The 15,814-nt window shown below is 44.4% G+C and overlaps 1 protein-coding gene across 1 annotated transcript; it reads left to right on the forward strand.

Annotated features, from left to right (window-relative positions):
• The first annotated feature begins 6,960 nt into the window (after nt 1–6,960).
• On the forward strand, nt 6,961–15,000 carry LOC126529335 (uncharacterized). Its single transcript, XM_055069486.2, has 3 exons — nt 6,961–7,134; nt 9,638–9,760; nt 14,308–15,000. Exons 1-3 carry the CDS (start codon nt 7,003–7,005, stop codon nt 14,500–14,502), a joined length of 450 nt encoding a protein of 149 aa, XP_054925461.1. The 5' UTR covers nt 6,961–7,002; the 3' UTR covers nt 14,503–15,000.
• The last annotated feature ends 814 nt before the right edge of the window (nt 15,001–15,814 follow it).

Below are 15,814 nucleotides of genomic sequence, written 5' to 3' on the forward strand. Positions count from 1 at the left end.
GCGCTTTGAAAAGAGACACAGCAAGGCTCCCCAGGTAAACTAACGGGAGCGCTTCTAACAATCGATGTCCACTTTTGTGCCCAAATATATACTCACCATCGCACAGCCATGTGACGCCTCCTATTTACCTCACTGTTAAAAGAAGGAACACCTTTTCCCGTGCAATTGAACTCTGTGGTTTTACGTGCCAAAACCTCGATTCTATTATGAAACGAGCCGTAGTGGAGGACTGCGGGTTATTTCTGGTCACCAGGGGATCGTTAACGTCTGGGCAGTGCCTGAATGAAGGACTTCTAGAACACAGGAGGAAGCTGGGGGGAATGACCGTGATGACAATCTTTCTGTACATTGTCATGACTGTGGAATACACAATAAGAAACCGTGTAAATGCTTGTTCAACATATGTAGGATAGTAGCCAAAAATAAAAATCTGGATGTTAGGGACATACGTGAAGCAGATTGCATTAGGAAGGCGGGTGTGTCGTGTGTCAGCGCACCTTCTGTTTTTCTGTCGTCCAAAGATACTAAGTTTCTGAGCACGCCTACTTGATGTCGGCATTTCGCTCTTGTGACGTCATGAAAGAAAGTGTTCGAATGATTCAATTTTGTAAGCACGTGACCTGCTGGAAGTAAGCGCTTGTGTTTGTCTTCTCCTCACGTTGTCCTTGTGTGCGCTTGGCCGTGATCTGACAGTTAACGTGCCTGCAATGCACGGGACGTCATTTTCCGTTAACAAAACCGGTGGTGTGCTGACACATTTCGCTCCATCGCTGATGGTGGCTTTCGCCTGTTTTATTTTCCGCGTGCATCTTACTTTATGGTAGCTGATTATGTGGCGGCTTGAAGGCAGCGGTGAGCAACCACAGTCATTGCAACGTGCTCACAGATGCCCGTCTGCGTAATGTGCAAGGGTCTTTTTTTATTGGTGCTCTATTAATCGGTATTTTACATCTCGGCCTGTCTTGCGGATTTAGTTTCTGCCACAGGACAGTGATATACGCAATGAAACGCTGAGGTCGAGAGAAAGAGAGAAAAAGAAAGCATTTTAAAAGCGCATATACGCAAGAATATACGTCGGGAACGCGAAGAACACGTTTGCACGTCCAACGAGAGAAAGAGAGAACTGGGTTTAGCGTCCCTATAGGACGTGTCGGTACTTAAAAAATTCCAATTAGCGCGTCTGTGTTAATGAACACTTGAAGGAGCATTTTATTGACATATAGATGCAAGCATATTCCATTTTTCCATCCAAGTATATCCCAGTGCGACACACAGATCGCGTTCACACGAATTCGACACTATAGCGTATCGAATGTCTTATGACACCGCGGCAGCAACATGCTACAGCGTTTATATGTGGCGTATTATCATTCGTTTTATACAAGCCGGAACCAGTTCCTAAAGAATGCGTTTCATATCTTCCATCTCGGTTTATACAGTATACAAGGTGTGCCACGTAGCTTGAGCCAAGAATTTAGACATGAAATGCCCGTCGGCAGCGAATTGAATTGAACGCATACTATTCGCAATAGCCAATAGTAACTCAGACAATTATTTGTTTTCCCATAACCCAATAATTATTAAAGTTTAATTAACCCATATGTTAATTATTGGCTGAAGACCCCAAGTATGATACGTAGATTTGTAGAGCACCTTCAGAAACCACCGGTCGAGTTGTTTCCGTTACGATACGTCGCACGTAGTCATTTTCTTCCGGATTGCGAGGAAAGCCCGCGAAATATGAAAAAAACCCCGTGACGGAGCGCTTGCGCAGTGGCATCGTGCTGTTCTCAAGCGTGCGTTCGGTGAAGAAGGTCGGCTCCCGTCGGATGACTGCACAAAAGCATGCTGCTGGCCGAGCGCTGCCGATGAGATAAAGAATGCTCTGCCACTTCCTCGTCGCCACTCACGATGTAGCCGACCTTGTTCACCGAACGCGCGCTTGAAAACAGCGCAATACTACGCGCAAATACTCCGTCATGTGGCTTTTTTCATGTTTCGCGTGCTTCCTTTGAAGTCCAGAAAAAAGAATTACGTGAGGCGTACTGTGAAGGAACCAACTCGATCGGTGGTTTCTTGAGGCGTTCTACAAACCTGCGTGTCATTTAGGGTCCTCAGTCAATAAATAAAAAGTTGGGTAATTAAACCTAATTAATTACTGAGGTATGGAGAAAAACAAAAATGTCCGAGTTACTATAGGCTATTGCTAAGAGTAAGCGTTCGGTTCAATTCGCTTCCGACGCACCTTTCATTTTTAAATACTTGGCTCAAGTTTTGTGGGACACCCTGTATATACGCACCACGTGAGTCTTCATATCGTGCGTCAACCCACCCTCTCCTTGCAAATTGATGCGATTCGTCTTTTTTGTGTGGTACCACCAGTTATGTGGACGCGATGTGCTCATACGCGATGAGATGCGGTGCCCTCCCATTCGTGCAAGCGCGTCTCTAGTGAGCTTGTCGCTCTTCCTGTGTCCTAGTTCCGTACGCCTGTCTTCATCGTGTGCCCCTATTTCCTATCAACTTGCTCTGCATTTTACCGCACTTTTCATCAAAGACGGTTCCTGTCGACAAAAGAGGGGAAAAAAAAGAAAGAAACAAACAAAGAATGCGAGACAGAAAAAAAGAATGCTTGCTTCCGGAAGCATGAGATACCGTGTCGTAAACCGTGTCCTTGGTTGCAGTGTCAACGGGCCCACTCATTTCGTAATCATCAGCCACACCTCGTACTCAAGCTTCGCCCTTCCACCATACAACAACACAGCAGCGCACCGCAATTGCTACATCTTGCCACCATCGATGTACGCTTTTCAGGACGCATTCAACTGGACCTTTTTTTCGACAATGGTGAGCATGGGCTTAATCAGGTCTTTTGTTTCCACTATGCGAAGAACTTACTTATGTCGCTGAGTGTCCACGTAGCTGGAGCACAAACACGTTTCATTGCAATACACGCGTTTACTGGTCTTCATAGCGCGCACGAAAATCTCAAAAAGCCATTCCTCCACGCACTGCAAAAATGCCCGCGCCCACCGATAAAGCGAGGGCTCGCGAAAATGTTTTGAATCACATATCAGTGGTAAGCAAGTTGGTGGGCCTGTCTGTTGCGCTGCAGATCATCGAGACGACACTGCTGATTCACCACTTTAAATAGTGTATCTGTGTTACACCCGCATTAGTGAACTTGTTACCTATGCACTTTTTGTACATTGTTGTACAAGCCGTTTGAGAAAAATAAAAGAAAGAGGAGAAGAAACACTATTATCAAGACGGTGGCTTATTGAATGCTACTGTAGATAATTCATATTACAAGTCATGTTTGTCCAGGTTAGGCGAAAATATATGTATAAAAACATATAGAAAAAAGAGAGCAGACAGCAATTCTACCGGCTTCGAAGTCGTGGTGCTTTAAGCAGCGATCTCCCACACTAAAGACCAGCATCTTATTTGTTGGTTCGTGCTGGTCTCCTGATTTCTTTTTCCTTGTAGCAATTGCGTTTCACCAGTAGAGGGAACCGGACATGTACTCAGCACTATAGGTTTGTTTGTGAGGGTGGAAGGACGCAGTCTTATAAAAATATAAATAATTTCTATTATGAATATTCATTGCAATATTTCAAGGGTATAACGATAAATGGTGACAGCACAGAAAGAATCGCGTGGATTAGATAAGTCCTGACCTTTTCTTCTGTGGTGTACGCGGCTTTCTTTCTGTATTATAGAGTAATGCATGCTGAGGAATTAGACATGCGCTCATGGACAGACCAGCGCGTTCTGAATAGGCTATATTTATTTAATTAAAACGCATGGAATAGTAGAATCCTTCAGTCACAGTTGTTTGTCCAAGACCTTAAGGTTATACATTTTGTTTTTTGCGGGTGGTCCAGTATACTACTATATAAGTATGTATGTTTCAGGTAATGATGAGTGCATAGTGTTTTTTTTTTATTTGCGTAAGATAGGAATATGTTTTCTTTCCATCGTTCAGCAGGACAACATCCGAGCACGTAGCTGCCCGACATGACTGCAGGGTTGCGCTTGAGAAGTCCTTCAAAAATGACGTCTTCTTGCATCACTTTAAAGAGAACAGCGTTCTTTGCTTCTTTGACGCGCCTTCGTGATTAGCGGTACTCGGTGGGTTGTGGGCGGTGATCTGTGGTTGGTGTGGTTAGTAGTCGATGGTCGAGCTTGCGATACAATGACGCCGAGGGGAGGGCCGCGTGCTTTCGTGCAACTGGGATGAATACACCTCCTCCCCCCCTTCCGCCCCCCTCCTCCCCCCATGTGGAAGGTGGGAGGTTGTCGTACGTGAGCTCTTCACACAAGAGAGTTGCTAGAAGAGCAGGGAAGGAGATGAATGGGAAGGGGCTTTAGGGGGCGGTCGCTCGTTGGTTCATTAGCTTGTTCATTCGTTAGTTCGTTTGTTCCTTCGTTCTTTCGTTTGTTCGCTCGCTCATATGACCACTTTTTCTATATGTTCGTTTGGGCTATTCGCACACTTCGGCAATCACCGTGAAGGTTTTCTGCACAATTTTTATAAATTCAGGTTTGGTGTAAATTAATATTTAGACATGTGCTGATGAATCGGTTGCGGTGTTAGATTGTGTTTAAGGCACGATGACTCGTTTTGAAGGCCCACCTGGGATCTTCGAATAGGTTGAGGCGAAAACTCCTGTTATTCCTTGTTTCCGTGGTAAAATGAAACAGAGCCACCTATGAGATTTGAGCGATTTCCTTTTCTCTGCACATCTGCGAAACTACCAAGTATAGGACACTTGGTGCCTTGGAATACTGTGAGCTACTATGTAAATTACATGGCACTGCAGCTGCGATGTCGTTGTTGGTAATACGTTGCCAATGCGTTCGGTGTTGTTGTCCTTCAGCAACGTTATCTTTGGCACATCCGCTATTCTGGGTATGGGCAGGGTGCAATGTATGAGGTTTATCATCGTCATTGTCGTCATTACGTTATTTTCACAAGCATTGCAACGAAGGATTTTACTATCCCGTCACTTTGTCAAAAGCAATTTTTATGCCATTCACGTATTGTACATTCTTCTGTAGTATTGCTAGTTCTGGCCTCCGAAATAAATGAACAGACGCCACTGTTCGCTGAGTCTGTGTGGAGCACGAAAACTTGCATTCACTGCCCAGCTCTAGCAAGATTTAATGTAGATGCTGAATTTATACGTATGCCTGTCTGATGTTTAGATATTTTTTATGAGATGTACTGATTTTGAATTCCCATCTGTGCTGCTTCGATGTACGGCTTCCCATATAATAAAGAAAAAAAGAAGGTGTACTTTTGCTTAGTGGTTAGCGCGATAGACTTTCCAAATCGATATTGATACCCCATCATGCCTTCAAATCTAAAGCTGGTACAGCACAACATATAAAGGAAGAAACAAGCCGAGCCGGCCAGATGAAACAACAGAGCGCTCCGTTCTTTCATCGGGGCGGCTGTGTGCTTTCATCTGGCCGGCTGGGCTTGTTTCTTCCTTTCTATGTTGCACTGTACCAGTTTTAGAATACAATACCAACTCGCCTAATCCTCAACCCTAGTTGTCTTCAAATCTGCATGGAGGCGTTCGTGGATTTCTTTTTTCTTTTCAATGTGGAAATGGTGTAGCCGGCAATGACGCAGTGGCCTACGATGAAAAACATCATCGATCGGTGCCGTGAATGAATACAACCATCGTATTCAGCGTAACTAATTGGACGAATGGTCAAGGCACACCTTGCTTTGAGCTCTGAACTGCTCTTGCAATAAAAAAAACATAAAAGATAAAAACCTGAAACGGCGTCTCGTCTTCCAGCATCAATAGCAACGACATTCACAACGAACATGAATGCTTACAAGTGCTGTGCGGCAAGCCTACCATGGCAGCGTGAAGGCATGTATGTTGCACTTACTCGATGGTTGTGACATTGCCTTACATAACGCCTACATGAGCTGCTGAATAAGACTACCTTATGAGGTTAAATTAGGAACCGTTTTAAAGCCTTTGTGAGAAACACACGAAGCCCTTAGACGTTACCGACGGATTCTCCGGTGCTTCCGACACCCTCTCCCTCATATTGTTGCTCTGGTATACACAGATGCCAATCGATGTCTTTGAGCTCGCTAGGGCCCAAGGAAAGCTTTGCTCCCGAAAGATTTCTGCATTGAAAGCCCTGAATTCAATAGCACAAGGCCGTTTGTCCCGAAGAACAATTCGTCATTGGTGCGCCTGTTTTAGTATCTTTATTGTGTTGTGAAGATCCACTGTAGTGTATAGCAACTGCTTTGAGGACTACGTGTCTGATCTAGAGGCCGGTTTCAACTTGGCAATCAGACATTTCTCCTCTACACGATGCGTGCGTGACATACTTTTTTTTTCAGTTTCACTCGAGAGACGAAGCATCAGTTGTAACAGCAAATTATTAGACAACCATACGAAGCAAGGATAGTACTTTTATCGGCCACATAAACTTGTAGATATTCGCCTACTAACTAAATAAACAAGCATGGTGTCACGAGCTCACAGATCAACATAGACACATCTCACTCGATGATCGCGGACACTCGTTATCGAAACACTGGCGTGAATGTGAAGAGCGGCAGCAGGAGCGATCACATGCTCCTTCGTGCTGCCTTGCAACACGATGACAGCTTCGAGAGACAACGCAACAACTGAACGAAATAAATACCAACTGCCGTCAAAGTCTCGTATTACATATTTCGAAGCTAACACTCTCAGAATTACTGCCAGTCGTAATTGATGCACAGCTCTCAACCAAGGCATTTTTCATCGCATCTGTAGTTCGAGCTCTCTCTGTGTGTGTAATAACGTTTTTATACAAATAATGCTAACGTAGTGTTATCCATGCCAAAAACAAGTACCAAGAAAGGCATTAAGTTTTTGCAGCGATGCTTGAGGGGACTGAATGCCTGTGTCTTTACTCCCACAGACAGATTCATCCAAGCTTCTTGGGTATCTTCGAAACACGAGTGTAAATGTTATGATTTTTATCGCCGTCTCTGTGACTCTTAAGGGCCGTTGGTTCACGGCTAATGCTTACTCAGCACACAACCCCAAGCTTCTGGATGGATGCGATGGCTTAGACAAGGTTGAAGACATGCCACCATACTCAGTGAGTATTTACGTTTGCCCTTTTACAAAGCTTGCTTCCAGGCGAGCCATTGAATAAACTAATTTTTCATACATCGATGGTCGCGTCTTACGGAGGTAGCATGGCTCAGTTTTGAGGTGGCTTGTTATACGTTACGGTTTGTTATAGTTTTTTTTGAGGCACCTTGTTAGGGCCGTAATATGGGGCCCGAAGTGAAAGGCCTGCCTATTCTACCTTGATGCAGGCATAGCCATACTTCCTTCGACCTTCCATAAGCACTTGCAGTGCCTCGATGAACATCTCACATGCCTCTCTGCTGCTGGTCTTCAGCTGAATACACAAAAGTGCCATTTCGTCAGTAAAAAAACATTAAAGTGCTCGGCTACTTTGTCAATAAGGCCAGCATTCGACCTAACAGTGATAAGATTACCGCCATCTTCCGCTTCCCAGGCCTCAATTCACCAAGGACTTGCGTAGCTTCTTTGGTTTAGCTTCGTACTTCCATCACTTCATATGTAGCGTTGCCGCTACAGCTCCATCAACTCCTTCCTTCTGGAATTCTTTAACTATGATTTGATGAATGCAAAGTGCGGGTGTTTCCAATTGGTCCGCTTCTCCCTGCTTAGCTTGCCGTGGCGTGAAACGAAGCGTTAAATATTCTGTCAGAACATATGCATAGCAAACAGTAGATTTGGTCCAGCTATTCCTTATAAGTGCCGAAAGAAATCGGCAACGTTATACTGCCACGCAAAGTTTTGAAGATACGCTATGAAGTCAACTATCGCATACAGCTCCGAGTATTTTTCCTCTAAGAACATTTCTACTTTTACCGCTTTTTCATATCTCATCATGTCATCTTGAGACATATGAATGTTTAGCCTAGGTGCGGGGCGGTGACCTTTTGTAGACAGCCGCCTAAACCACCACACGTATGGAGCACGCTGAAGTCGTTGTCATAACGTCCCTCTGCACGTTCCTAATTACTCACCTGTAGTACCACAGCTAAATATGCGCAGCCACCGATGTTTCCAAATCCGGGTGCGTATTCAAAAGGACCACTTACGCTACAAGTACTGGTAAGGAATATTCCAGCCATTGACATAGTATTAGCGAAGCCATGTTACGACAAGGAGCGTTTAGGAGTGAAAAGCACTCTGAATTTGGCCCATCAATTTTGTTTTCTAGAGGATCATCGCACTACTCCATTTTATACTTGAATTTGTGACGCACTTTGAAAATTTGTGAAAAAGGTTTCCTTTCCTGCTTACTATGCTCACGAAGAGACGCGGTTATAAAAGCGCGATGTCTTGGGTGAAAAGGAGGACAATCTCTGAGTGGCCTGGATGCTCGAATTCTTCGTCAGCCATACTGGATGAAGCTCTCTGCGTATAACATGTAAAAACACCGTATCGTTGTTTACTGCATTGCTGTTACACCAAAATTTCCTGTAGACTGCGAGTTTGCGTGATGACAAGAAACTCAGGTGATTTCGAATAATTTCAGCGCTTCATTTCCACGTCTTCCTTAATTTTGTGTACCATTGTCATGAAGAGTTCCTGCTCTGACCCTGTCTGTTGTTCCTCGTGGTGCCAGTGGGCGTTCATACCTGGACGCTAAATGAACGACGAACTTCATCTGAGCGCGAATGTAAGGGCTGCGATGTCCCGCCAACGCATTTTCTTGCGTAGAAGTAATCGGCACGTGCTATTCTACGAATTTTCGCCGCTCGTTTATGCAGGAAATATACACCGTGGCGTTAATTTCTTACCTCATCTTCACTATGTCTTAAATAGCGGGCAAGAATAAATCGTATTTTATCGTGTAATTAGCGCAATAAGTACCTGGAGTTTCAATCGCTGTTGTATGTCTTCCATGGGAAGAATTTGCGGTGCCTCATCTATTTTATTCTGCCTTCTAGCTAACTCGTAACCTGATTTTCTGGCACTAGGAAAATCGAACTATTTTAGAAGATCAATTCAATTATTTCGTTCATCTTTACAATCTCTTCTGCATGGCTTTTTGCCCGCACACTGCTTTATGTGCGTTTGCTGGCAATCTTTGTAGTTGCAGTAAGGTGAGTTACTGCGCTATAAACACACGGACAACAAGAGTAGAAGTGGACAGGGCGCGCAGGGTCCTGTCCACTTCTGCTCCCGTTGTCCGCGTGCTTACAGCGCAGTCACCCACGTTATTAGAAAATGAACTCATACCAACTGGCCCAACTTGCCGCTCTACTGCAATATTCGTACTATGCGAAAATAAAGGAACGGAAACGCCAGTCATAACTTGGCAACACGGCAGTTATGCAGTCATCGCCGGTTTAGATGAATTTACGCGAAGAACACAAAAACCTAAATGAATTAACTTCGGAGATACTTTTCAACATTCATTGATGCTCATGAAGAACGCCAGTAAGTTCGAAAAAATAACGTGCGCACTGATTATAATGTGGATCATAGAACGATGTATCCCGATACTTGCTATTTATGTGCAATATTTTTGCACTGTTTTTGGTCAACCGAAGGTCTGCCAGGCACAAGGTACAGGCCTGTCCTCTTACAAGAACTCACCTACCTATAAATCAGTCTTCCTCGTCAACTCCTCTAAGGTTTTCACTTTTGAAGCGGAGAGTACACTGAGAGAGAAGGTGAGTGGAAAGTTAACGCCTAAATTTTTGTGTCCAGTAATGCGGCACATCGTTGGCTTGCATCATCATTTGGGGGGGGGGGGGGGGGGGGCGTGGAAATTGGTAGAATCGGTCGAAGAAGAATGTCATTAAATATCCACTGCAGCGCAACGTTTCTTTTGTGCACTCAAGCTAGATGATAAAATCAACTTATAAGAAATTCTCTGACGGAGGGTCATGTATGGATTTATTCCGGAAACATTTGTGACCTCGGTCACCCTTTGTGTGGTCATTTGTACGCACTGTGAATATGTGGTATGGAAGCCTTTAGAAAGACTGGTATAAGAGAAGGTGCCTTCATCCACTCGATCCATTTCAATGGTGTAATCAATAGGACTCCCTGTTGGGCTATGGTAGAGATGGCGATAGCGGCGGCGAGAAACGAAATATGTACATCGTGAAAAAACGCTAAAGAAAGAAAAGAAAAAAAAAATGTCGCTCGTTTTTGCATTATCGCTGTCTTGCGGTTTCGCCAGTTTGAACGCGTGCTGTAAAGGTGAATTTTGATGGGAATAAAAATTCACCCCGAACTAGGAATAAAATCATAAGCACCGTGGCAGCTGTAGTAAATACAACGCAATAAGAACTACGCAAACTAACAACGTAAAATAAGTTCCTAAGGTAATTTCGAAGTACAGAAAAAGCAATTTCCACGTATCAGACATTTAGAATGCGTAATGACTGTACGTACAAGAGGACGAAAAAGCATGCTAGTGACATGCAGCGGCAGAAGGAACAGAGCTTTATGTACCAGATCCCTGGACGAAAGTTTGGTAACAGAGGCCGTATGTTAGGACAGCAGCGGTCTTAACGCTGTGGTTGCTGGAGTTTCACTAACTACGTTTGATTACTGGGCGTTAGCAAGTGTAACAGTAAATTAAGTTTGCACTAAATACTGTCGTAAGATAACACACCAGGGGCCCCGTGCACAAACCTTTATGTTCGTAAGTGCTTTTTGCCATTGGCCGGCCGCCTTCACCGATCGTATGCACAAGATGAAGATTGGCTGGATTTTTCTTTACAAAAACGTTTAGCCTAAGAGCGTTTTCGAATACGGAGCCATTGTGAGTAGTAATAAAATATAAGAACGGTTGAAAAGAGCAGCTGTAGCAGCTGGGCTCTTTAACGCGAAGCTGATGAGCATCTGGATGCAGCGATTCCGTTTCTCACGGCGTTCGGATAACTGAAAACTGCACGAAAATTTCAACTGGAACTAGAGCCGGCAGCGCTGCATATGACCTGTGTAATGGACACGCATGATTGTCATCGGCGCGATAACAACGTGCACAAGCCCGCGCTGCCGAATTTAGTTCAACTGTCACGAGCGCCGAACACCAGAAAATTAAGAGGCAACCCCAGAACAAGTATGCCGTAGTGCTGACTCGGATTACGTATGGTGTTGTGAACTGGGCTGGATATATAATCTTATCGCACGAAGGTACAGTCGCGGACAGAATAAAATGGACCACGGGATCTCCGAAAACGTTCAATTCCCGCGCAGCCTGTAGCAGTAACCAGTAAAACTGCCCACGAAAACGTTGTTAGCATATTCTAGTCGAGGTCCAAAAAGCAAATACCAGATTGCGTTGTGAGGTTGCGGAGATATTCAGCTTTTTCTTAGATCTCATGGTCCATAATATTCTGTCCGCGACTGTACATACACAGCTTTACCTGTCCTTATGCGTTCTTTTCTGAAATACGCGTAACGCTCAAGCCAATTGCTCCACGGCTGTAAAGTCACTTTTATTACTCACCTGCTCGGACACTGGACGAGCACAAAACATTTCGGTGGGTGCGCAACATGCTGCATTATCTCGTTTTACAGTGTTGCAAAGTGGCCCAAATTATTTAAAGGGCGTTCGATAGTTTCAGCGATAAATGTGACAACGTCAGCAGAATTTAGCGAGAATTCAGCAAAATGTTTGCCCCTCTTTAGTGACACTCTCGAGATAAAAATTTTGCAACACTGCTTATATGCACACTTGTTTTAACTAGTAATCTACAGTTTTCGTTTCTCACCTCGTTTTCTACCGCGTTCATGTTGGAGCTGTCATCTAGGAGTTCGTACGGCTGTAACGGTGAAACCCGCTGGTGCGTTGCTGCAATGCCGCCTGCATGGGAGCCGTTACCAAGCACAGCCAGCCAAGGCCTCGCTTGAAAGCCACCTGCGGGGGAACCGCACCTGCCGTTAAAAGCAGAACAACTAGCTAACGCAGCAGCAACTGCTACTGCGTTCGAGTGAGGCTGTGAGCCCGCGAACAGACCCCCAGTACTTCCGAAGGGCGCGAAAACTCGCCTACACAGCTTCGCTGCTTTTGATGTTAGTTGCCAGATTTCTTGTGGATCTGTGAAGGAACTTGCCTTTATTTACCCTAAGAAAAAGAAATACATCAACACCATATCGTGCTGCAGTCTTCTTCAAACGATGTGATAAAGTGTGCAATTACGGTGCACGTACTCCCTTTTTTCTGTGTAGCAGAAGACTCAGTAGCGTGCCTCGTGAAACCTTAATTTCTTAGGAAACCTTTCTGAAGTGCTCTCAAGGAATATGCGGAGAAATATTGCGGACCTCAAGTTGTCAACGCGCTTAAGAAAGCTGAATTCTGCGGTATGAAAGGAATATATTGATAATGATAACGAAGAAAGGCAAGGCGCAACTAAAAGATATTTCAAAAATTTGGAATGTCTTGATCGTAAACTCAACACAGGTTTAACAGATTATGGGGAATATAACCACACACATGCCGTTGTTTCAAGCGCAAGGTGAAGTTTGGAAAGGAAAGGACCTCTTGTCTCTCCCCTAAATATTTACGAGACCATGGCCATACATCTGCATAACACTGGCATGATCGACAATGGTTAAATATTTGTACACATAAAGAAGCAATTTGATAGGCAAGCGTTTAAATCACACCACACGTGTTGTCCTTTGGCCTTCTTGGTTTCGGATAGTGGTAGAAAGGTGTTGTAAAAACGGGGGGGGGGGGGGGGGTGAAACGGCAGAACACAACACATGCGCTCAGGCTTCTGTTGTGTCCGCACTAGCCTGATCCCTTTACCACACGAGAGGGGAATCTCATAAATGACAGTTTGCTTGCCGTGAAGTTAATGTGTTTAGCAAAGTGTCTTAAGAAGGATGTTTTTTAGCGATGTGGTTTATATGTTACGATTACTATGAACAGCACCACGTACCCAATGTCACATACCTTTTGGCCCAAGTTTACTGGAAGGAGGTTCATTGAGGAGTGGCACATACCTAACATGGTTGACCATAGCTGCGGGACTGGGTAGGTACCCATGTTCAATGAAACTCTTTGACGTCTACTTGGAGCACTGAACATGTGGTCTGTGCTGATCTTCAATGAACCTTTTTGATGCCACTTTGAGTAACTACGTATGTGCCACTCAGAATGTGCCGTTTTACAATAACGACAAAAAAAAAGATCCTGTATGTTTTTACGATGCTGGGCTGAATTGAACCCGAGTCACAAGCATTACTTTTTAAAGACAGCTACCCGACGCTTTAGGAGGCTCCGCCCAGTAAGTGCACTGCTTATGTGCCGCCTTTTAATAAACGTCCATCAAGTGAATGCTTTAGCGAGCTGCGCCATGGATGCACTGGATATATGCCGCTCTTCAATGAACTTGTCGCCAACTTAGGTCAGTGTGTATGTGGCAAGTTGGTGTGCGCAAGTGAGGAGACAATTCTCGGCGTTCGGACGCCCGGGCGCACCGCACTTCCTACTCTTGGAGGCCGCTCGTAGACATTAAAGGGCCACTCGATCGCACGACGTTTCAAAAAAAAAATAATAATAATAAGTGACAGAGGAGCTCGGTAGCCCCATGACGCCTTTCTCAGCATTTACATGCACCGGGCCGCCATGCATTTCGGAGGCCTGACGCCGGTTTCGCAGTGGTGCTTCTAGATGCGGCCGAGTGCTCTTAGGAAAGCGTGAAATAGGAGTCCCGCTGCAGTACAAGCCTCGCACATCACTCGTTTCAACGGTGGCAATATGCAGTTGTCGTTACATTGATTCCATGCTAAACGCATCAATGTCGACAGTCATCGTGAGATGGAATGTGCAGAATTTTTTTTTTTCGCACAGCAGGACTTGCTGTCTTGCAGAGAGGATTTTCGAGACCAATTGTGCGATGCCTGTCCTTGTAGCAGGAATTGAGGGGAATGTGAATTTTAGCTATAGAACAGAATTTAGTCAGTCACAAGATATATTTTATAGAAATACAACAGTTCGTCGCAAAACAAAGAGAAACGGCCGGCAATCCCCGCACCTCTCCGCCCCACCTCCTCCCCCCCGAAAACAAAAAAGGAAATTATATAAGCAAGTGTAATTTTAACTAGCATGGAAGTTTATTGGAAACTGTTGTCACGCGGAAAGAATGTTTATGCGGTTATAGTGTTATATAACTCAATGTTATATAACCGAAAGAATGTTATATTGCGTATTGTAGCCCGTGCGCCTCGTTTTCTTTCTCTGTACAATATCCAGATTTGTGATTTCAAGAACGGTCTTAAAACGGCCAAGTTTGGGCTCGCCGTCTACGACATCGATGCTGACAGCGAGGCTAACCCGTGTCCCCAGGTATTGTACACCGGACAGTACAAGAGGCTGATGCTGCTGCAGAACATCCACAACTTTATCGAGAACTTCACCAACGTGGCGGAATGCAAGCTCGTCACCTAGTCGGCATTTAAGGACTCAACGCTATGTGGCCCACAATTGCCGGCCCAGTGGGACATCTTCATGGGCCAAGGCGCCTGTCGTAGATGGAGAGTTTCTTGAACCTACGAGTGTGGCTGTGCTACTGTGAAGTGACTTTGCAGTGCTTTTCTTGTTTTATGCATGATTTTGTTTCAAACCACCAAATATTATAGTTCGAGCATAGCATAATCGAGCCTCTTGCTGCATAACTTGAGAAAGGAGACTTTAACATAACTGTAAATTGACAAGTTGCATATTGATTCATCGTACACGTGAGGATAGAAATTTTGACTTGACCATATGATGTTACATGTTTACCGCCGTTCACTGAATCTTGTTCCTTGCGTTTCATAACTTTATTTGTACCGCTTCGCCTGCGCCTATTTATGGCCCCCGTGAAGGAAAGCGGTGGCGCGCGCTGTTTTCGGTAGACTGGGAGATAATTGATATCTTGCATGTCATAGCAAATGGGATGTTAAACACAGGGGTTGTATGCCAGGAAGTCTGTACTGTATTCTTCATTGTTCTCAGAAGTGGGAAAAAAAATACTGCAGTGGAAGTGCAGTATTGTACAGCCTGGTAGAAATTAAGCAAACATACGAAAACACGACAACACACGTGATTTGGCAGCTATTAATAATGACAGTGATTCCAATGCTAATACTATTCGCGTAACATCGGTGATCAGAGTGATGCTCCGCCTGCGTAATCTGCGGCATCAACCGGTCGTGATGGTGGAGGATGAGGGTGGCATAAAATCGAGCGGAACGCCCTCGGTATGGAAACGCTGCCAAGTTCCTATTTTACGGCGTGTGTTTCTTTTGTTGCTTTATAATGATGTTACAAGAACAATACACACGAGTACCATAACATGAAGAAACGCAACACAGACTTGACAGTAGGTGAGGGACTCGTCATAAGGTTTTGATTATATGCCTCACGGAAAAGAAAATATAAATACATGAACTGAACGATTCATTCTAAGGCGGACACAATTGTATTACACGCCTATGAGAAATGTGGCAAATTTTTTTAGTGAATTCGTTAGAATTCAGTTTAGAGAAGCGGGATATATGGTTTGGTGTAGAGTTACACATTTGCAAACTTCGTCTTTTTTTTGTCACAATTATCGAAAAAGCTTTGTTGATTCCTACAATCACTAGAGTTTAAATTTGTGTCTCAAATGCAAGACATTTCATTCAAGTAAGTCCAGCGTTTGACTCATAAAATCATTTCTGCAGTTGAAATGTATTGGAATAAGAAAGTAGGTGTCGGCCCCGAGTTAAAGGAGGTC

This window comes from Dermacentor andersoni, chromosome 8, assembly GCF_023375885.2.
Source record: "Dermacentor andersoni chromosome 8, qqDerAnde1_hic_scaffold, whole genome shotgun sequence".
Lineage (NCBI taxonomy): Eukaryota > Metazoa > Arthropoda > Arachnida > Ixodida > Ixodidae > Dermacentor > Dermacentor andersoni.

Bases quoted from the DNA above. Each gene is read 5' to 3' on its own strand.
- LOC126529335 (XM_055069486.2), top strand. From the start codon at position 7,003: ATGATTTTTATCGCCGTCTCTGTGACTCTTAAGGGCCGTTGGTTCACG. The intron at 7,135-9,637 runs GTGAGTATTTAC...GGTCAACCGAAG, and splicing joins AAGACATGCCACCATACTCA to GTCTGCCAGGCACAAGGTAC. The intron at 9,761-14,307 runs GTGAGTGGAAAG...TACAATATCCAG, and splicing joins AGAGTACACTGAGAGAGAAG to ATTTGTGATTTCAAGAACGG.